General features: G+C 34.9%; 1 protein-coding gene across 1 annotated transcript in view; it reads left to right on the top strand.

Annotated features, from left to right (window-relative positions):
- Positions 1-23,611, top strand: part of GRM8 (glutamate metabotropic receptor 8) — a gene marked incomplete at both ends in the record, with an annotated part of 315,726 nt that overhangs the window by 181,077 nt on the left and 111,038 nt on the right. The window contains one exon of the mRNA XM_082280316.1: positions 10,859-11,059. Within this exon, the coding sequence (XP_082136442.1) occupies positions 10,859-11,059 (201 nt within the window). The remainder of the gene's footprint in view (positions 1-10,858; positions 11,060-23,611) is intronic.

Raw genomic sequence — 23,611 nt, 5'->3', positions numbered from 1 at the left:
TGATAAAATTATAGCCTATAGCAATCCAAAGCTCTTGAACCCGTGTTTTCCATTTTGTCTGTCAAAAATTATCTCTTGTCATACAAAAGATATGAAACAAAAGAAAGCATTTAATTTTCTATAACCACGTAGCACCTTTCCTGATGGCTACACTAAGTGAAACCTACTATTTCTGTTCCTCATCATGCCCTACTTCTTGCAGTGTGATGGATTCATTAAAATGGGACAGAGCAGGAAGACACCGTGGATAGGGCAAACACAAAAGTTACTGCAACACTTTCTTCAGCTCTTAATATTGTAAAGTGTTACTATAGGATCTTTTACATGCTTAAATTCATAGTCGTTCCTTTGCTGTGAAAAGTATGCTTTCATTGTCTTCCTTTTTGGTTGCAGTTGAAAAAATTCTCCCACTGCTCCTTCCTGAAAAAACTCCACTCTTTTTTCACGTAAAAATTCTGTCATGATACTTCTATCTTGTCTAGCTCCAAAAATTTCCTCTTCAAAGTTTGATGCTGTGAAATCCAGCAGTAATTTAGAGTGAAATTATTTTAAGATTCATTATTACATTTATTGTCATTTTACATTGTTCTTCATTACATTTGTATTGAAAATTTTTTACATACTTGTCTCCTTAGTAGTAACATGGAGCCCTGTGAATTAAGTCAAATGTGACATATAGCTATTATCAGTCTGCAACAACTGTAAGAAAATCGGACAACATAATTTTTTTTTCTGCTGGAGCCGAGTCTCTATTTGCATAACAGCTGACTAAACAGTAAATAGGATATGAGATACTGTTTTAAGCTAGCATACATATTTATCTTGCACAGCACTAGTTCTCTACTAGTTAACTGTGTGGTTTAAGCTAGTTACACAAGAAAGTCTGTTCAGGGAAGCGCTTCAACTTGTTTTCCTAAATGCTTATTTTTGGAGAGGTTGAGTGTTTTCTTTGGAAGCAAAAAAGCTTTTCTTTAGGTTAGACAATTAACTGTTAGATCACTAAAACTGCATGAGATGCATCCTAACTCAGCAACTAACTGCAAATACACCAAGCTGATAAAAGCTCCTTCAAGGAGTGACTAAAGTTATTCAGTACTTCATGTGAATCATGACATCAAAACATTTAGTCTGAGTGGGAATTCACAGTACATTCCAAATCTATATTTAAATTCTCTGCGTCAAAAAGCTATCAAATATTAATTTCAGAAATGGCCCTGATAGGATGTTGCTGTCCCTTAGCTTGCAGACTTCAAGCCAAGCCAGAACATACGTCCAGCCCACATTACCTTCATGATAATTCAGCCCAGCACTCTGATATCAGAAAAGGGGCTCTTACATAAAGCTCCTTCCATTGAAGGAGCTCCAACTGAAGAGGCCTTGAATTTCTACAGTATCTATAGGTGATGAAAAGGGCACAAAAACATCTCAATCTGCTACTTTGATAAATAGCTGACTACAAATAATTTCCAACCCGCATTGTTCTGCTCTTTTGGAGCTTCTCATCAAACTAAAGAAAGTTGCTTAACACTCTGTTAAGTAGTAGTTAATATGATTAGTTTAGATGTTGCAATGTTTTGGTGAAGACTTGGTACAACTTTACTCTTTAGTCTCTGAATAGACTCATAACAAATAGTGGCCATAAATGCTTCACAAAGTGATGTGTTTGGATACCTCTTTGTCTGTATATACTTCCAAAAAGTGCTTTCTAATTGCAAGAAAGTCCTTTCCTAAGCACGATGTCAATCAAGTTTGTAACTAAAAATAATACTTCTGAGGACAAAAGTCCCTTGAGTTTCTTGTCTGAACCTTTAATTTAAAAGCTCTCATGGTAAATAAGCAGAGAAAGGATTTTTATACATACTGCTGTTATGTGCTGAAGGTCCTCTGAGTTTAAATGCTATCAGAAAATGAATAAATTCAGTTCCTTGTACTGAATCTTTACTCTGCTGTAGGCAGATCTTTACTATGCTGTAGGCTTTGGAGTTATACACTGGAGCCTGCATTAGAATTGCTTGCGGCCTGTGGGGGTTTTAAAATGGTACCAGTTATTTTAACCTATGTGCCTGGACTAGCAACTTCTTCCATAGTTAGGAATTCCCATGGGTAATTTGTGTTAGAAAATGTAGGTTCTATCTACATACTTTCCTTGAGATATAATTTGTTTTAAACTTGAGAAATTCAGCAAAATATTTGGTTACCTATTCATGCTAACACTAATACTGACAGTATTCTGAGAGAGAAATAAAGCACCTATGTTTGAACAACATTTAAAATGTTTTTGCTAACATAGTCCTTAGAGCTTTGTGTTAGCATTTTTCCTTTATCTTCATGTTTTTTTTGTTCAGAAATAACAAAACTAAAACTTTTGACATGGTTTAATTATGATAAGTGCATCTCTTTTTACATTTAAGACATTTTTCCTGTACTGTTTTGATTTGGTGAAAAATCAGTAAAGCAACATTTCTTGTTCACAATTCAAGCTGACAAATTTTGAGGCTGAAATTCCCTATTTTTGCTTAGAATTTAAGGAATGTTAATTAATGGTAAAACTCATAATTTTAAATTTGAAACATAATTTCATGTGTTACTTTATACTGATATATGTAAAAGAAAACCTTAAATGTGACAAAAATATATATTAACCTTCTGCATTACTTTTACTTTTACAAGTAAAGAAAAATAGATATAATTATAGGATTTAAAAAAATAGGATGCTATAATAAGATAGAATCAACTGCCTAAGTTTAATATGTACTAAAACTAGAAATATAGAGGAATTGAAGAAATAGTGGGTCACTAATACTTCTAAATGATATATGGTACAAAATTTGCAGAAGTATAAAAGTTGAGCAAAACTGAGACGTAAATATCTGATTTCAGTGTTTTTTCTAAAATAAAAACAGAAGAAGCAAGAGGGGAATGAGCGATATTTCAATGACCATGTAAATATTTAGGAAACCTTCAGAATACACATAAATATTATATAGAAATCTTTGCGAAAGGTTGGCTGTGGTTTGCTCTCTGGCTTAAAAGCTGGACAAAATCTAACAAAACTTATTGTGATGTCAGATTTATTAATTACTGTGGGTCCTTGCCTAGTAATGAAATAGTTTCTCTCGCTTTTTTTTAACTTCCAAAGTGTCTTTCTCTTTTTCTGCAGGTATTTTCTGCTCTCAGGTTGTCAGGCACATTGTAGGCAGAAAGTGAACCGGTATAGGTGAACAGATTTCTACTTTCATAGTTTCAAAGCTGCAATCTGTTTATAACAAGGAAATATAACTTCTGAAAATGTTATACCTGCTTTCGAGTTCTGTTTCTACTAAATATTATATTCCAACATGGGCAATTCCGTTAATACTGACTAGTCATGTGCCTGAAAGAAATCTAGCTTATTCCACTGTATTCTTTTATACATCTTTTCTTTAAATTCATGAGTGGTTCTGAGTGTGCTTGGCTAAGGAGACAACATATGCTATGGTGTCTCCTTGTTATTTTAATGCAGACATTAGTGTTCAGCTTAACATGTACATCACAGCAAATCTTGGCACAGCAAGAGGATTTACACAACACTCTGTTAGATGTAGCAGACTTCTTTTTTAAATGTATGAGAATTCTGAGTGTCTGTGTTCCCCAATTCTATACTCTGTTTCAAGGAGCTATAATTAAGCAATATGAAGGCACTAATTAGAATAAGGGAAATTTTTCACCCTGATAACAACATTCAAACTGTTGTTAGGGACTCTCTCAAAGGACATAAATGAGGAAATAGAGAATCTTCTATGAGCAATGCAGCCTCAGTTTGCTTTCCTAAGAGAAAACACTCTAGTAAATGTCACATATAGGAATAGGAACAAAACACTACAATATAACTATGACAGTGGTTTAATTCCACTTTGGTATGTATTACTGTGCAATGGTTAGAAATGTTTTGCTGGAAGAAGTGTCCAATTTACTGTGAAGGTCAGGAAAAATGCTATGATATTTCCAATGAAAAATGTTTGTGGGCAGGCCAAGAATTTTTTAGATGCTTCAATTAAAGGACCAAGCAAAAAGAAAAGTTAGTTCTTCATTTATGTTGGTGTTAAAGTGAAAATTATTGAAACATATTGACTTAATGTGAAATGTTCTTTTTGCTATTTTGTATTTAAAAAGTAAAGTTTTTCTATATTTAAAATATGTGAAGTTTCATCCCAGTTCTGAATAGGAAGTTTTTAAAATATCTGTATTATTCTAGGGATTGAAAAACTCTTTTTTTCTCAGACTTTTTCTAATTGGTCTTGATGTCTTGTAATTGCTTTTATTTTGTTTTTTAGGGTTTTGGTTGGGGTTTATTTGTGAGTTGGTGTAAAGAGGCATAACCCCCAAAAAATTACATGAAGAGACAATTCACTAAATCACAAACCCACATCCATCAGTTGCTGGAGAACAGCAGACACTTAAACTGCTTCATTTCACTGTCTCTGCTTCTCAATTTTCTCAATTTTCTTTTTGGAATGGCTGAGAAAATTGATATAATCCTTGGCTCCCTCTCCGAATTGCTTCCTAAACTGACACCACACTATTACAGAGAAGCCGCAGGTTTTGTGATGCTCTCTGCAAACTAACTCATGCATCACTGTTACCATACAGCCATTAGAAAACTCAACTCCTCCACCATAAAAGTATATCATGCCCTTAAGTTTGAGTAACAGAAGATGAAGATCTGCATTATTTGTTCAGAGAGATCAAACTCTGTAATGTGTGAGGAAAACAGCTGAATAATCGAGAAGACTTCAAGAGGAGCAACATATGCTCCTGGTGCTTCCTGCTGAGCCTGCTGAAATGGCTTAGTTACAGACGCCAGCTTTCTGTAGAAACAACTCTTGCTGCAAAGGTGGGGAGTTCTAACCAATTCTGACAAATAGAAGATTATCATGCCTGAGCTGAAGAGTGGGAGATCACTCACACATTACTGTGTTTTAGTTGTGATCGGGATTGGCCCACAGAAACAATCAGCTGAACACAATATTTATCTTTGACCTTGCTTCCAAGTGCAGCTTAAGTAAAACTGTTTTGAGAGCCAAGTAATGGGGATAAATAATTTAGCAGTGAGTAAAAAATGTGAATTGCAACTATGAACTAAAAAAGTATTAATAGAGATCCAAAATCCAGAGTTCTCAAAACAGAAGTTTGGAAAAATACCCCAACTGTTGCAGAGATGCTCTGTCTTTGAGCAGAAATTCTGCACAAGTGTATATAAAAAAGGCAGATAAAGAGAGGTAAATGGAATAAAAGCTGTTAATGAGAAACCATTCTAAGACCATTGTAATTTTTTCTCCCCTCTTCCACGTTAGTTGTCCTCCTATCATTATCCCAGAAAGATTTCTCCCCTTATTAAAAAAAAAAAAAAATTATTAATTTATATTCATAAAAGATTTTTTTCCCATCACAGATGAGAGGGGACAAGGTCTCAAAAGAGTGGATGGCATTGTGGAAATGAGGGAGGAATACAGGCTCCAGGTAAAGGATCTTTCCTTGCTGGTGACAAATCTACAGTTAGGAGATTCTTGGCCTTCCTTGTCACTGCTAAGCCAACTGTTCTCACTGGCTGAAGGACAAGACATGCCAGTCTGATATTTTGTTTTGTTCTGGGTTTTCTTTTTAAACCTTTTACTTTTCCTGATAAATACTGATTTTGACCAAGGTTACCAAACTTAAGGATGATTTTGACCAAGGTTACCAACTTATGGATGATATACATAAATCAAACAATAGCCAGTATAGAAATAAGTGGTTCAAAATAGTATAAAGGTTAATCTATAGTTGGCAGTTGAGTTTGTAGACATAGAATATGTCCATTTTTATTATTAGCCCATTAATATTATTCCATTGCTATATGTATCAATAATCACACAGAAAAATCACAAGTGTAATATTTTTAGGTTAGTAAAACAAAAGATCTAGCTATAACAGATGATGATGAAAAAGTAATTTCCATTCTAAGTGAAAGACTATGACACACTGCAATAAGAGAAAGTTTTAAAAAAGAACGTTTCTATAATTTCTACCTGAGAGTTTTCAGAGAGGAAAGTTGGATGTTTTCTGTGTTTTTTAACTTTTATTTTTATAAGATTTTGAGAATTATTTCCTCAAAACAATGGAAGAAGGCTTACAGTGAGCCAATATTTGAACTGAGAATAAAAAGTGAACTGTGCACTTTTATTCTAATCAGTTCTAGACACTGAAAAAACAATAATGAGGGAGAATGATGAAGAAAAAAATGGCCATTGACCAGAGGTTAGGAGATAATACCTTGAAGCATCCTGTTTCCTACATGGGACTCCAGACTTGTGTTCATACTGTCTTGTTTGCAGTATTTCTCTAACCTTGGAACATGAAAATTTGATGATTATTTTGTAAATATTAGGATCCTATTCCCACACACACTGCATCCCCACAGCAGCTATCTCTCCTAAACTATGGAGCCCTTCTCCTGCCTCCCAAAGCTCTGTAGTGCCCAAAACCTTTCTCAAACCCTGCATCATCAGAACATTCTTCCAATTTGAAGCTCTAACCAGCTGCTGTATACAAGGTCCTTGACTTCAGCCTTTTGTCTTCAAGTAACATAAATTAACATTTTAACTAGACATATAGTATGGAATCTAAAAATACTGAAATAATCATGAGAGATAATGTAGGCTGCATTTTTTTTATAAAGTGATTTCAATAATACTAAATGGAAACAGAAAGATTTGTGAGACAGAAGGAATGGAATTGCTCTGAAATGTTAGGAGAGCTAGTGATTTCCAGAAACAGGGCAGTTAAATAAAAGACATTGTTTTCCCTCTATGTCACAAGTTACAAAATATGCATATCTATTTGCCTTATTTAGAATTTTTATATTCTTAAGAGAAGAATTTCTAGGAAATTTACTCTGAAGTTTTCCTAATGTCATGGACTTATATGTTTGCAGAAGTTATTTCTACATGTGCTTTAAGATTATCATTAAGTTTTCTAAAACTTGGATGAATTACGCAACATTTATCACGCAGCAGATTATTGCTGGTGAGATCAGCAACTTAAGTTTTGATTGTTTAAGATAGTTGCTTCTCTCTCACAGGTGTTATCATCACCTATGTATGAATTCATTACCTTTGCTATTTTACATTAATCTTCACTTCCTGCATGCTCTTAAGTTTTTAATGAAGATACATCTTAGTTTATTGTTGTAAAGGCCTAATTTATCTGGATTATGTTCCCCGAAATATCTTGATTCCCAATTCATAACCATGGAACTGACAATATTACCTGCTTCACCTTCTTCCCCCTCAGACTAGTAGCCCCAGTCACATCCCTATCCACCTAATCCGTGTCTCACCTTCCTACTGTATGCTCCTTATCTTTCCCTGTCATAGCTGAGTTACACCACCCTGGGCAGGACACACAATTTTTCCTGCAGCATAAGAAATACAGGATGAAAAGGGGAAATGATGAGCAGGTATGGAGGCAGTACCTCCAGCAACAGTCCAGCTTGTCACTCTTGCTCAAGAGGTGCATGAGTACCTGTAGCAACTCTTCCACATCTACAGGTTTTATAGGATCATTCTTGTGGCTTGCTTTAGTGTTCCCAAAAGACATTCCAAATTGATTGGTCCAGGAATGGCTGACATTTACTGGGCTAGTGTCATTGTTCTCCTAGATCTTCTCAAGCCCAAGATGATAGCATTGGTACTTATGTCTATGTACTTCATTGGTTGGGGAGAGCCTTGACATTCTGCTGATGTCAGGTTTGCACTTTTCAACAGCTGGATTGGGAGACCTGCTGTAAAACACCACGGCACATTTCCCCAGATTTCTGTTGTTTTGGAGATCAGGAAGAGATGGTCAGGAACTGGTGAGCCCAGTTCTCATCTCAGTTCTTGGCACACTGTCAGACCATGGGTCTGACAAGTGCAGTTCAAGAATTGAGAATATCTTCTCACTCTTTTTGATAATGACAGAGCCTAAGCAATTTTTCTGGAAGAAAAACTGTAGAATAAGAAATTGAAGTGATCATTAAGAAAGCATTAAAACTTTTATTTTATGAGCTACAAATTTTTATGTTCTTTCAAATCACCAATGTGTGTAAAAACATGCCTCATAGAGCTAACAGTCAAGCTATAAATGAAAAAATTATTGTTTGCATACAAGTCTGAAGAAAAATTATAATCATGTCTTCCAATCCAGTAATATCTGTAGGAGCTGACCATATTTATGGCTTAGACAATATGCATAATTTTATTGCTATACATTAACATTTATTTAGAGCAGTGCAGTGTAATTTAAGTTGATGAGTTCTTGTCATCTTTATAAATTGTTAGTTTAGATGTTTGAGAATTCCAGAAAGAGAAAATGAAAACTCAAGAAGAGCTCATAATCCAATTTGCTGTGGTTTTCAGTTGTGCAAAGCACAGAGACTCCTCTTGCCTACACATTCTGGATCTGACTGATTTAAATATGACTATTCTGTGATGTTCCTTACCTCTTTGTATGTATAGAAACACATTCAGTCCCTATAAATGAGTTTTTTCCTCTGTAATTTGTATGATAAATTAGTTTATAGTAACATATCTGTGAAGAGTAAAGGTAAAATCTTATGCCATGGAGGAAATTTATACAAAAATGTTTTATATGCATTTAAACTACAATATAGCATAGGGAAGAATAAAACTTTTTTTCCTTCTTTTAAAATCTGTATGACTTAGTACAATGTACTTGCTTAAGTGCTTGCCACCTTTAGTTTTTATGACTTAGAGTTTATTACAGAAAAGGATTCCACTCTGTTTTCCACCAACCCTCCACCCCTCATCATACATAAATATCCACTTATGTGATGGGAATTATATTTATCTTGGAAATAAAAGTGGATCTCCTTTTAACTCTTCCTGCCCTGGCCATCCTGTTTAGAGAATGTGGAAGCTCTGGGAGTGCATACAGATTACTGACTGCTCTGTGTCTGCAGCAGTTCTGTAAACCCTTTCTTTCGCTTGTTGTCTCACAGTCCTTAACAAGGCAGGAACAATTAAAGTGGAGAGCAGGAGCTCTAACCATCATTTGCTGTTGGAAGGTTGTTTCCAAATGAAATAAGCTAGTAAATTTGTAAACTAATTAAGCTTCGTGTTTTCCATCCTTCATGTCTTCTTTTATGTCTGGGCAATGCACTGCAACTAATTGTGTAATTTTCAGCATGTTCAAGGAAAGGTTTTTCCTGTTTGTTTATTTGCAGTAGAGTTGCATTATTCACTAATTATTTGTCATTCATTAGAGAACATGTCTTAAAAAGTGTCTGTAAAGCTACTTGTTCAAATCACAAAAATGATCTCTGCCTTCCTCTCCAAATGGTTTTTAGCTTTTCAAAAAGTAGTGATTTTATTTTTTTTAACTAATCCCTGAGGAGAAATAAAAGCACACCATGATTTTTCAAGGCTATCTATCGCTTCCAGTGCTCAGGGGTGTTTAAAGCACAAACCACTACTGCTTGTCAGATTACAAATTTGTTCATATGTTATCACTGTAATGCAAGATGGTGGTACTGAAGTGCAGCAGGCAAACAGAAGGCTTCTGAGTATGCTCCCTGGCTTTTTTCCCATGTCATATGGGCTTGCATACTTTATCTAAAGAAAGATCTTGTGTCCAGTATATTTTCAGGCATAAACCATGTACTTTTATAAACTTGGATTCAGCAAAATGGATACCTTGAACTGATAAAATCCTGTGTTTAGTTTATAAAAAAGAAACAATAAAAATAAGCTTGAGGGTTAAATTTTTTTAAAAACTATGCATAAACTTTTGTCTCATTTCTAAATAACCTTAAATAATATTGACTGGATTATTTTCAAATTGAATGAGTTGATAACCTGGTAGATAACCTAGGTGTCTATTCTTCTGTTCACTGAGGCAACAGGAACTTGACAGTAGCTTCAGCAGGGCAAATTTCACATCAAGATTTGCAGATCACTTTTCCCTGGAAAATGAAAGTTTGAGGCTTTGAAATCAGCATCTGAATTTCTATATAGGACATGGGATTTCATGTTGATTCTTTACTTAAAATATAATTTTTCTGAGCTTTATTTTTAACAATTTCACTTAGTAATATCACCTATTAATCTAAAGTTTCCCTTGTACTTGGACATAGATGATAAATTTGGACAATTCCTGCAGAATAAAAGTTATATAATGTAATATATAATCAATGCTCTGTGTTCCCTCTGAAGGATAAATATCCCTGTAGGAAACAGCAAAGAGTACATGGTTCTCAATGTGAAGCATAATTCACTAGTAAATACAGGAAAATGTCTTAGAATAAGCAGTTTTCACTATGGAGACAGATGGTCACATCACTCAGCAAGCATTCAGCTTTTTTCCCTGAGATGTTTAAATAATGTTTATCAAACAATAGACGGGGATGAAAATCAAGATAGCCTTAAATTTATCTAAAAGAGAATGGCAGGCTGCTATAGAACTGTCCTATAAATAACAATAAACAACTGTTGAATGAAAATCAATAAGGTGGAAAGATAATTTTTCCACTGGACTGTAGAAATACATATATCTATATATCTTTTTCTTGTAGTGAAATGTTCTGTCCTCTGTCCTAGCCCAGAAATCAACATACTGTTTACATACCTGGCACAGTGTAGAATGATTAGAGGCAAAACCAGATGGCCATATTTTTCCTTGTCTTGTTAATTTAGGTGATGGATAGACAAATCCTGACTTTACCTGTCAATCCAGCTGTAATTATTTATGTTCCACTGTGAATTTTTGCATGCGAGTGCTCATGCAGGTACACACTTGTGCACACACAAATAGAAGTAAACTCTTTCTCTTTCTTCCACAGGCTTAGAAAGAATTGCAAGAGATTCAGCCTATGAACAAGAAGGGAAAGTTCAGTTTGTCATTGATGCAGTGTATTCCATGGCCTATGCCCTGCACAACATGCATAAAGATCTCTGCCCTGGATATATTGGTCTGTGCCCAAGGATGAGCACAACTGACGGTAAAGAACTACTCAGCTATATCCGGGCAGTAAACTTTAATGGTAAGTTACATGCACTCTTTTTTTTGCCTCTCTCTTCTTTAAATGTTTCATAAGTGGCAAGTTGGGTTTTATTCTTTATATAGGATACATTTAAGGCACAGTGGAAAACAGGATTAGAAGCAGTTCTCATTTAATCAGAACTGTGAGTTTTTCCACCTGCTCTGAAACCCCCAGTGTATTTTTCATCTTAACATTTTTCTTCTTAACATTAAGCTGTTCCCAAAAGAGGCAGATGTTAAAAATATGAATCTGTCGATCAAAATACTCCAGTGAAAAGCTACTATTATGGAAACAAATTGAGGACTCGTGCAGTCTTATTGACAGATTAAAATCATTTGACAGTGGTTGCTTGTGTGTTTGCAAGAGAACGAATTTAAAAAATACTCTTTTGAAAATCTCCTTCTTCTGAAATTGATTAATAATTCCTTTACATAAGCAAATAGTGAAATTACTTTCAATTTACATATTTAAATTTAAATTAAAATACTCACTAGCAGTTCCAGCTTCTTTTCCATTTCATTGTTTTTGACTCAGTAATTTAGTGAGCTTTAACACAACTAAAATAAAAGTTTTTAAACAAAACTACATAAGATTATATGGGGCTGGGATCTGCCTTCTGGGGAAATGCAGTTATAGGTGCTTATGCTGTTAATAGTAGAGGCCAATAATGAACAGGATTAATTTATGGATGTAGATATGAAATGTGTAGAACATACTAGATGGCAAAATAAAGTTCCCAAAAACCTAAATTATTTCATTAGAAGTCATAATTTTTATAGACAATATTTGCCATTATTTTACAAAGAAATTGAGTGATGTGCTTTGCTCTGTTTTGGTTGGGGTTCTTTTCCTTACTTGGTGGTAATTCATGTACTGCACATGCCTTCTAACCATGTGGAGAGAAGGGCTCTCTATCACAATTCATTCCAATGACTTCAGCTGCAAGCACTTTTGAAAAAAACACAAGGTCATTTTGAATTTAACTTCTGATTCGAAGCTTTTTTTGCTTTAGGTAATACACCAGAACATTTGGTTCATATAAATGCTGGTTACAGTTCACAGTTTTTTCTTCCTATGCAGTTTTCATGAAAAGGGAAACCCTGTCTCCAGGATTATAATGTTATAAGGAGTCTAAATGACTCTTTAGTGATTTTAAAGAACACTTGGAACATAGTATGTTGCTGGCAAATGGGAAATATTGTGATGATTACAAAGGTAGGCAGCATATTGTAAGGTTTGCAGTGATAATTACCTACATTTCTAGTAGATGTTTTTCTGGATCTGTGTTGTTAAAGCACAAAGTGATCTATTTTCATTTGGTGAGCATGAAAGTTTAGCATAATAAGATTTACATTTTATATGAAAGCTTCCTCTCCCCAGAGAATTGTATTTCATCAATACCTGTCATGATTTCTGTTGCTGTCTAAGTATGGCAATAAAGGGAGATTAAAGCATTCTGGACACAAACAAAAATATGTTTGATTTTGAAATAGTGATTTACTGAAAGAGAGGGAAAAAAGAAGAAAGAAAAACAAACATTTATTTGAGATTAACTTCCTGTCCCATGGGATTTGTTAAATGTTCCCTGTACTAGGCTAGTCCACATTATAAACTGGTGTACCAATTTTTTGGGTGTGATATATGCCCAAATATTTTATTTTCTTAGTCATGCATTTGGAGGCATAAGCAGAGGATGGTCTTAAACACTTTATCTTTTCCTATTAATCCAAAGTTCCTGTTCTTCAGGAGAGCACTACTGCTGTGTCTGACAGAGGTAAATATTTATATAGGTTACAAGACCTCCTGTGCTGGGAATAAATAGTAATGCTGTGTGTCAGTTTTGATGTGCATCCTAGCCTCAATCATTACCAACATCTTATATTAAAAATTAATTGATACATGAAAGGAAAACCCTGGGTTTCTTAGCCATTCAATATACCACTTTTCTACCCTAGTGATCACAGGACGACAGCCCAGCTGAAGCTGACAAGGACCTCCACCTACTCCAACCCCTGCCTAGTTCTGGATCAGCATAATCAGATTATTTAGGACCATTCCCAACTAGGTTTTAAATATCTACAAGGGTGGAAAATCCTCCAAAATTCTCTCTGAGTAGTCAATTACAATATACAATCATATTCACAGTAAAAAAAAAAAAAAAAGAAGTAACTGGCATTTTTGAGACAGGCAGTTTTTCCTTTTCTTCAATATTTATTTCTGCGCATGATCCTACCCTTATGCATATTAAACCAGCTTCTCACCTCACTTAATTCAGTATATCCCTCTTCACTCAGGTAGTAATGAGTAGGTTCAAGTCCAGTTAATATGCTTACACATTCAACTTAGTGGGTTTCCCTCACAAAATGTGATCTGTATTCTGAAGAACTTCTGTCTGTTTTATGGATGGTATTTGCAAGGAAAACACACATATTTCTGTTTATTGGAGTAACTGATTTGCTCTGGATTGCAAGAAATCACTTTGAACTATATTTATTTTTGTTTGCTCAGGTTTTTTTAATTTACAAATCATGAAGATTTGCTTCCCTGAAGGATTCATCTGTGTAATATTCCATGACACCTTCATGACTGAAGGGTGATCATAACCACCAGCTCACATTGAACTGATGTGATTAATAAGACATTTGCTTCTGCTTAGATATTCTTTAGTTGTATGCTAAATGCAGAAAATCTCATAGTTCATCATGATTTTAAATGGGATACAACTTGATTGGTAATAGAAACAAAGAAATGTATTTGTACACAAAATATGAGTTACTGCTGACTGTAGACTCCTGTTTTACTATTGCCAGTGTTTTTCATAGGACAGCTAGGAAAGAATGGTCTCTAAAATCAATTCCTTTTCATTCATAATGGGCATTTTAAAAATTAATTTAATTTAACAGGAAAAGAAACTTCTAACATGTACCTGGTACAACTTATTGCTGTGCACCTCTAAAGAACTTTTAAATGAAAATATAAAAGCAGTGTTCTGAGATATGGCACACTTAGTACTTTGAGTTCTTCATGGTTGCTTTTAGCAGACCATAACCAGACCATTCTGTTTCTTTGATCAATGAATACTTAGACATTTTGAAAGTTTCATGGTCCTATTTTTCTTTTTTCCAGGCGAAAAGTGAATATTATCATTTAAGGGGTTCTTATTTTAATAAGGTGCCACATTTGAAAAATTTTTCCTATCACTCTTTGTATCCAAATGAGATATTTTTGCAAAACTGGTGTTTCGTATTTAAAGTTCTGTAAAGAGAAGAGTTTTTCTGCTAATTAGGTTCATAAATGGTGATATGCACAATAACGTAATTGTGGCGTGATTCAATATATTCTCCTATCACATTGCTCTGGTGTTCTCCTTCTGTTTAACTTCATTTAACTTCTGTCTACAAAACAAGCAGGTGTTCTATAAGGGTTTTTACCCTGGCATGTGTTGAGTGCTTCATGAGAAGTGTTCTGTTAAATTCAACATAAGTGCTCATCATTTAACAGGAACAAGATTTGAACATGCAATTGCAGTGAATGGAAGTGTTTCAAAGGTGGTTTTGTTTTGATTTTAAGAAAAAGATTTATCTTTGTACTTCCTTGCTGGCAAAGAACTACAGCATGGATACAGTGCTATTTCTTGGGTGAGAATAAAACTCTGTCTCTTCCCGCCACCTCCCCTGTGTGTGTGTGTCTCTCTCCTCCCAAACTCTCTCTTTATAGGCAGTGTAGGGTAGCTGTTTTTGGCCTACCTTTAGTCATACATTTGTATTTATATTTACATTTACACATTTTAGTACTTCTACGGACAAATGTAACACTGTAACAAAATGTATTTACAGATATTGCAATATGAGTTTTACACTTGTAAAGGTAAGGGCAGCACTTGACCTCTACTCACATACTTGAAAAGAGACGTCTTATTTGCTTTGGTGAGTTATTTATCCTGAGGAGTAATGGAGATACTTGGTAATTTGACTTTTTTATGTAAGCAAACATAATTGAGAAGGGAGAAGAGAATAGGGGGAAGCCCTGACTCCGCTCTGCCATCAATGCTTAGGTAAACGTTGTCTGCTTCTTCAGGAGGTCACTGCAACATCACTTCCCTCTCCTGGTGAAGAAAAGACTTGAAATATATTCTAAGTGTACAACCTTTACTTTGGTCTTGCTGGACAAAGTACACAACTACACTGCTTTCTCGGATTTTGTGACAAATCTACAGTAACACTGGAACAGGCTGCTTAAAAAAAAGTTGTGGAATCTCCATCCTTGGAGACACTCAAAACCTGGCTGGACACAGGCAGCCTGCTCTAGCTGAGCCTACTCTAAGAAGAGGAGTTGAACTAGTTTATTTCCAGGGTTCCCTGCCCACCTCAGTCTTGTTGTGATTCTATAACATTATCTGGACTTGAAGGAAAGAAAAAATATTATCACTTAACCCTGACTTACAGTGTTTTACTCTATTCTTCTGGAACTAATTTCATTGTCTGAGTGGACAAGTAAGCCTTGCTGTTATTTGTTTTTTAGATATGTTAATTTAATGCCTTTGAGAAAAGATTAATTTTGGTTGAACACACAGAGACACATGGAAACATTAACCCCGTTTAAAAAGGGAACATCAAAAAAATTCATCCTGAAAGGGCAGAATAATACCAGAGAATGAGAATAAAAGAACAGAAGCTAGCAGGCTAACTCCAGGTGTCGACTAAAATAACAATTAATGATCCCTCTACGTTGTAATTTTTTTTTTTTTAACTGAGAAAACAATATCTATACAGGACATTTAAAAAAACCAGAAGAATGAGATTTCTCATAAAGAATTTTGAACCCTCTAGAGAGTCATTATTGTGGAATCAGCCATTTACAAAATTAATCTTCTTCTGCTATCTTTTGAAGTTGCTAAGACATCAATCTATGCAAAACTCTCCTGACTTAATATTCAGCTCAGACTCTTTAAAATGTTTTCTTCAAGAAAGCTGACACCTCTCTATTCTTTCACTGAGTACAAAATTTGCATTCTCAAATAATTATTTATCATTAAAACAGAAGCTTTAAAATGGTGCACTTTCAGGCTGATAAGTTTTGACATTTTTTGAGGCATTAAGCACAATAGAACTAAATGTGCCACTTAAAATGTACTGGTGCTATGCTCCTCACTCAGGTTTTTTAAATTCCTACTCTCAAGTCTACAAGTACCCATAGAGAAAATAACCTTTTAAAAATAGTTTAAATTAGGCACATCTTGCATTTTTTGGGAGTTATGAGTTCTTATAGGCAGTTTATAATATAGAAGTTTTTACCGTCAGAAACACTTGGGATAATAGGATGCCACCATACTCTGATAGGGTCAAAAAAATGTCTAAGTATAATGTGCATAGCACATAGCAGATAATAGCAGATGAGTAGATCAGATATGGACAAATAAGATTAACAATGAATTGGGAAGGGCTGAACTCTGCTGACCTTGCTAGGACTCACTGTGGTAGCAAATCTATTTTCACTAATCTGTACCATGCTGAAAAAATAGATATGGCTTTCAACCACAGAAGTGGGAGATGCAGGGGGAGTGTCTGCTGGGGTTTTATTAAGATCTGTGATTTTTTTCTGTCATAATTAAATCACGTCATAATTCTATGTAATTTTTTTAGAAATCTTGGTGGTACAGAGAAATGTTTGAAAACATGGTTAAAGCTTAAACTAACATTGGCTTGACTTCATAAAATCCAATTCAAAACTCTTTTCATGTACTTTCGTCATAGTTTCACAGCTGTCTGACTTGGTTTGCAAATGCATAGGGGACTATGGCACACGATGTGTAACAAAGAATCCTGATGTCTAGTTTTCCAAGCCTTTATGCTAAATGAATAAAAGAGTTGTTACCAGTGTTAATTTATTATTGGGAATTAGCAGGGAATGATTTCAGATAAATTCTGCTTTGGCATGCTAATTATTTTAATGGAATTAATCCAGGTGGCTGTACAAGATTGTAAGATTGCAGAGTGATCTGAATCATTCTTAATGGATTTAAGTAATGTATGGCCATAATGTAAGCAGGCGCAGCAAGCAGAGCTTGGAGCTTCTGTGATTCTGAGGTACCTCACGAATCCATGTGATTAAAATCAGTGATTATGAAAATGCTTGGTGTGAAATTAGAAGGTAGAACCTAAAAGCAAATGCAATTTATAGCTGTGCTTTTGCTTATGTAGAGATCTTAAGTACTGATTAATTGAGCAATATATATGCTCCACATACAAAATTCATGAGGCAGAACTTGACTGAGGTCAATTCTGTTTTGAGAAACAAGGTCTAATTCATATGGTATTTTAATAATTAATATGTAAGGATGGTGATAAAGGATTTACTCTCATTACTCAATGAAAATTGATTTGCATCTCCTGATAGGTAAGGATATTCAGAGATATCCTTTCTAATATGATCAAGTGAAAAATTCAAGCTGTTACAAGGAACACAACAAATTAACCCTTGTCATTCCAAGCAAAAAAGTATCTGAGTGCAAAGAAACTGTGTTTTTTTACCTTTTAGTCTGTGTAAAAAATGTCACAGTTTCAGTTCTGCAGCATTTTTAAGCCCTTCAGATATCCTTACCTTTATTAACAGAAAGAAGTCCTGTTTTGAGGAAAAGAATACCTTGGAAAGCTTCCTAACTTGAATGGTTAGATTTAAAATCTCCTCTTAAATCTATCAAATCAAGTGAAAATGTTTGTACAAATTTTTAATTTTCCCACTTGTTGATTTATGACGTGTTTAGTACTACAACTGTTCTGAAAGCCATCAGGACAGATGTGAGGGGAAATTGATTAGTTTTAATACCTCTGTAACTAAATAATATGAGCCTTTTTTATTTTCCTACATCATTGCCTTAAAAATGAAATAAGACACATTAGAGAGACTATCAAAGAAAAAATGGAAAAAGATTTTGTTAATGGTATTTGATAGTATAAATAAGCTGCATTTATAATTCATTCATATCCAAAGTGATCTATCTAATAATTGCCGGTAGGTGACAAACTCAAAAACTAGAGTAATTCTTTAGGAAGGTCACTGTCAGTGAAATTATCTTGACAAATCTTGCATTCTAATATAAAGAGGAAAATAATATTTTCTTTATATTAAAGGGAATGGCAGTGGAATCAGGTAGACTAAATACTGTAGCATAGGAATTACAGGAGAAGAGAATAATTTTATTATTGGTAGACACTGCTGAAATCATCAGATGGCGCTGTTTAGTTTTTCTGCTCTAGACAGGTGCACTCAGCAGTAATCAACCAAATTCAGGTGTATAATCAAAGCAATACTGGATTCTAGAGCAAGTTGGATGTGTTAGACCTTGTTACCAAATGTGACCGTAAGCAAAAACAGGGAGCATCCAAGGAATCTAAGCAAGGTATTCAAGAGGAAAATGGCAGGATTCAGTTCATCCCTTACAGGCTGATTGGTTCCCCTGTTTCAGTAGCTGGTGAAGTCCACTGTAAGAGTCTTGTTCTTCATATAACTGGGAAAGGCTGGTACCTCTCAAGGCTCCCAGAGAGATCCTGTTTATCTGCATTTAGGCACCACAGCAACTCATCTACTTCTCTTTGTTTTCTGCAGTCAGCTGCGAGTCGGAGGTTTTCTCAATGGCTGGTTAAAGCATTTCTAATAGTATGAAATATTAAATATGTGGAAGATAGCGTATCTTAGAAGTTTCTCTAAACCAGCAAAGGAAGTATTTCCTTATTATTTCTGACGATTAAGGTATCCAATAATTTTGGCCACATAGCACATTATGTTTTATGCTGAAAAGATTGGACCCAAAATGTTATGTCTGTTGCTGCAGTACTTTTTTGTATTTGCAATTCTAGGTATATGATAAATACATATCTCCTTGTAACATTTTCCCACATGTTTTAACTTAAAGCACATAAGGATTCAGGGTTTCTCAAGACATTTGTAAATAGAATTTAACACTAAAACAAATAATAAAGAAATAGAAACTTTGATCTATTCAGGTTGATTATTCAAGGAAAAATGTTCTTAAAAGATGATTGCAATAATTTTATCTTTAATCTGTGATTTTTTTTCCTAAAAGAGCAATAAAATTCAAATATCACAGCAGACAGAAATTGATTCTGGTTACTTCTTTACTTTTTAGAAGTTTCCAATGCTTGGAAGCATTAAAATCCAATAAGCCAATCTGAATGCTGTGAGATTATGAGTATTTAACTTAATTGAATTGACTCACTCTTTTTAGTTCACACTCTGAAATGGAGCAACATCAGTGGTTTGCGCAAATATTTCTTGAAAAGTAGACATTAAATTTTACCTGTTCATTGTTTAATTGAAAAAAGGAAAAATCCATATTCTAACTAAAAAATCTCAAAAATATTATGTTTATCAACACTAGGTTTATAAAGTTTCAACTGTACTATATTCAATAGAAAATATAGTGTTTGTTTTATTGGGTCTGGAATACCAGTGTTCATCAACCTGAACACCAGCTATTAAAATGTAGCCACTCTAACAGCTTTAAAGGATTCCTAAAAAGATAAGAAAAACCAAAATCCCGTTTAACTGGCAAGCAAACAGATAGAAAAGAGTTTGCATTTAAAATTACTTATTTTTATTATGGGCATCATCTAGTCACTTAAATGTGGCTTTGAGTTTGGGTGTTGCACTTGCTGCATACTGCAAGGTAGTTCCTAGGAGCTTGGAAAGCATCCTAATAACATAATGGTTACCTGAGCTGTCTGAGGAATAGAAAACATCCTGAGATTATAGATGTGCTCTCTGCCACATATGTTTACTTGCGGGAGTAGAAGAGCGGCGCAGTAAGAGATAGTCCTTGACATTCACTAAATTAATATTTCCCTGGGAGCAGTATGTTTTTCAGTGAAAGACAAGGGAGTTTGTGTTTGCTTGTGGCAGGCAGAGGATGGAGTTTGTACAGACTTGGTGCAAAGGAAGTAGCTATATATCACCCGTGCACTGTACCCTGCTGCCTGCTCAGAATTTCTTTTTTTCAAGGTTTGCCATATATATACTCATCAAGTTCTTTAAGATGAGAAGAAATGCAAAATTCTGTATCTTATGGGGACCTAAGTAATAGATTTCTTTCTTTTGGCTGTAAGGCAAGTCAAACAGGTACAATCACAGAAGACACATTACTGCTCACTCTGAGCTCCATCTGGATCAATGTTTGGATTTCCTGTGTGATTCTTCAGCTACCCGAGGACTACCCTGGCCTCACTCCAATACAGCTTGATCCTGAGTTGAGAGACAAAAATGTATTGGCAGTGTTCCTGTGTCACACATAATCACATTTTATAAATATATCCCTAGGTACCATCAAGTCATAACTCATAATATGGCCAGTTATGGTAGCTGTGTCCCACTTTTTAGAGATGATTATTACACATTTTAAAGGAAAGCAAAAACGATATATGGAACCCCAAGTCATCATCTGCATGCAGGATATGCAGCTACAGGGCAGTTAGACTCCTCAAAACATGCCAGACTCTGCAAACTTGAAAAGCTTATTTAGTGCATTCTCTGGTGTGGTACTTCCAAGTCCTACCCAGAGATCTGAAGAGAAGGCCTCAGGATATTAGAGTCCACTTATCATGTTAGAGAAAAACAACTAAAGGTGCTTGAAAATAATCCTTATATTGATATACAGCCACTGTGGGAAGGTTTCTGCCAAGTCAGTCAGCTTTTAAAGGCTCCAGCTTTTGATAGTTACAAATATTTGTATTGATCCTCCCTTATGCATGGACTAATTGCAGTTCAAACACTGGTAATTTTTTCTGTTTGTCACTTTCACCATTTCTTACCAACAAGGGATATTGCTTATGCACAATGTTCTTTCTTACCTGGACATAAACTGCACATGATTTTGGTCTTGTTGTAATAAGTGAGTTCTTCTAAACCTTGTATAGTGAAACAGAAAATTCTGAGAAATGTGTAAAATAAAGAAAGTAATGTTTGAGCAGATGTTCCTAAATCGAAGTTGTTAATTCTAATTCTTAGTGCACATATCAATTTGCACATCAAACATGAAGGGATAAGGTGTGGTTTAGATAGTGTTTTGTGAATTATTGCATGGTACGCAGACACAACTGGCTGCTGTGTTTGGACCCTTGTGCCAAGGTATTGCCGTGTCAGCAGAGCTGAGATGCCTCCCTCAGCATCCAGGATCCCTGTGAGTTTGGAGCTGCATTTCTCTTGATTTTTGTCCAGAGGGCACAACTCAGATTGGAGAAATAGGCAAAAAATAAGTGTGCCTCTCCCTCTTGGATCTGAGCTGCAATGTGGGTGAAGTAGAAGATGTGTGCCTCACTGGTTGGGCTAAGGAGCCTCTGAAAAGGGGAGTGTAAATGCTGGTACTTCAGTAACTTAGAAATGCAAATTGCTGCCATGTGGACAGTTCTTAGATAATTAAATTGAACTCAGATCTTGGTCACTAAAACAGTCATCTGAAGTCTGCCCTTATTGTTGCTCCTTGTCTTATAAAAATGTTGTCCTGTTTTTTATGGGTGATTTTCAGATTGTGGAGTCCTTGGAGTCTGTGATAACACAGACCTCGTAAGTGTTGATGTACAGTGGCTAAATGGGAGGTGATCAAAAAAGGGAATAATTCTCATGGCATTCATTGTCTTCAGAGATTACATAAAGATCTTTTATTAAGGCTCATATATGAAAAATTAATATAGATCTATCTACCTTTATTTTCTTGATTTTTTATGGCCTTCTGCCACTTCTAAAGTTGTAAAGATGGCTATAAATTTTCTTAGCTTTTTTTTCTTGCTACGGATACAATTGCTTCTTTGTCCTCCCTCAGAGATCCCTCTGTCAGAATCAATAACAACCAGATCAATGAAAAAATATTTCTGAAAATTTAAATCTTTTATCTTCATGGTCCTGACTTGGTAATTGTTTCTAATGGAGTGTTAAATAGGAATGAGCACAGATCTTGGTATGAATTGCTGGACAGATATGTAGCAAGAAGGGTTCTGAGTAGAGAAATGTTGGAGGATGATGAAACCTGACAATAATAGAGGGCTGTGGAAAAAGCACTGAGGGTGAGAACAAGTGAACATGACTCCTATAGAACAGGGTCACAAGCCTGTGCCTGAACCATATGATTTGTTGCTAGGAAATGGAAAGTAATAAGGTTAGGCACAGAAAAACAGAAGGGCTTATAACTTCAGCAGATTGACACACTACAAATATTGAACAGTACATAGATTAGAGACAAAGACTACTTATATGGTATTGCTTTTTTCATTTTTCCCCCATGAGAAATAACAGAAATAGTACAGACACATGATGATGTAGGTGATAAAAGGGGCAGTATTTCCTAGCATTGTGAAAGGTAGTAGCAAAACTACTATGATGTATTGGGTTTGCCTTATTTTGTGTGTTATGCAACTAGATAAAGTGGAAGAGGGGACAAGTGAAGAAATGGAATAATACAGGAACATGGAGACTTTAGCTATTCAAATAGCGAAACAGTGTAGGAATAGAATTCAATTTGTTTCACATTAGACGTGATGGGTGCAGCTGTCTACACACGAACTAGTTGATTACAGAGCTTTTATAGTGAATGGAGAGAAAGTCATTTAGTGGGGCATGGTTTGCCTCATCATTTAATCCTCTAAAATATGCCAGATGAATTGTTCTGTATAGATGCTTCCAACGACAACAGAGCAAATCTATAAAACTCTATGAGCTTTAGTTATCTGTTTCCAAAAACATGTCAGAGGACTCCAATATTGTCCTGGTTTTTTTGGAGAAAAAATGAGCTGGAGGATGGAAGCTAGGAATAAAGTGTTGAGTTATTATTGTAAATCACTGGAAAGATGTCTACCTAATAAAAAAAAATAGCAGGAACTTAGAATATGTGCAAAAGTTATATAATAACACTACTTTGCAAAGAGATATTAATCTAATTATCAGTAATAAATGCAGTAATAATAACCATAAATTATTTAATAATAAAATTAGACTATTATTTTGTGTCTGCTTTAAAAGCAATCAAAGGAGAAGCAATCTACATGGAATTCCTCCTTGCATGCACAGAGATTGTATGAACTAATTAAGACATAACCAAATGCTAAGATCTTCTTGCAGACAAAACTGTTAATCTTAAAGAAGATTGTTTAAATGCATCTTGTGAAACAAGATTTTAAATTATACCAGTATGAAAACACCTTTAAAACTGAAAATAATCTGCAGTTTGCAAAGCTTGCAAAGGGAAAGGAAGATGAAACAATTTAGGAAAAATAAAAATAAAATTGGTCATAAAAAGCCTATCAAAACTGGTAGGAAGAATTGGTGGATAAAAGATGTAAATGCAGACATTTGAGTGTCTGTAGTACATTTAAAGAAGTAATTCTGACAATAAGTGATGGAGGTTGACAAGGCTGGGCAACTGAACACTAAACAAAAGAAAGTCTTAATGGGAGCAAGCAACAGTACTTACAAAGCTATTTATTATTTGGAACTTAAGCAAACTGGAGAAGTTCCTGGGAAAAAGGACTGAGTGTGGTAGAAGAGCCT

This window comes from Coloeus monedula, assembly GCF_965178545.1.
Source record: "Coloeus monedula genome assembly, chromosome: 4".
In the NCBI taxonomy this organism is placed as follows: domain Eukaryota; kingdom Metazoa; phylum Chordata; class Aves; order Passeriformes; family Corvidae; genus Coloeus; species Coloeus monedula.
The sequence above is the reverse complement of the archived record's forward strand: the minus strand, read 5'-3'. Positions and strand labels throughout refer to the sequence as shown.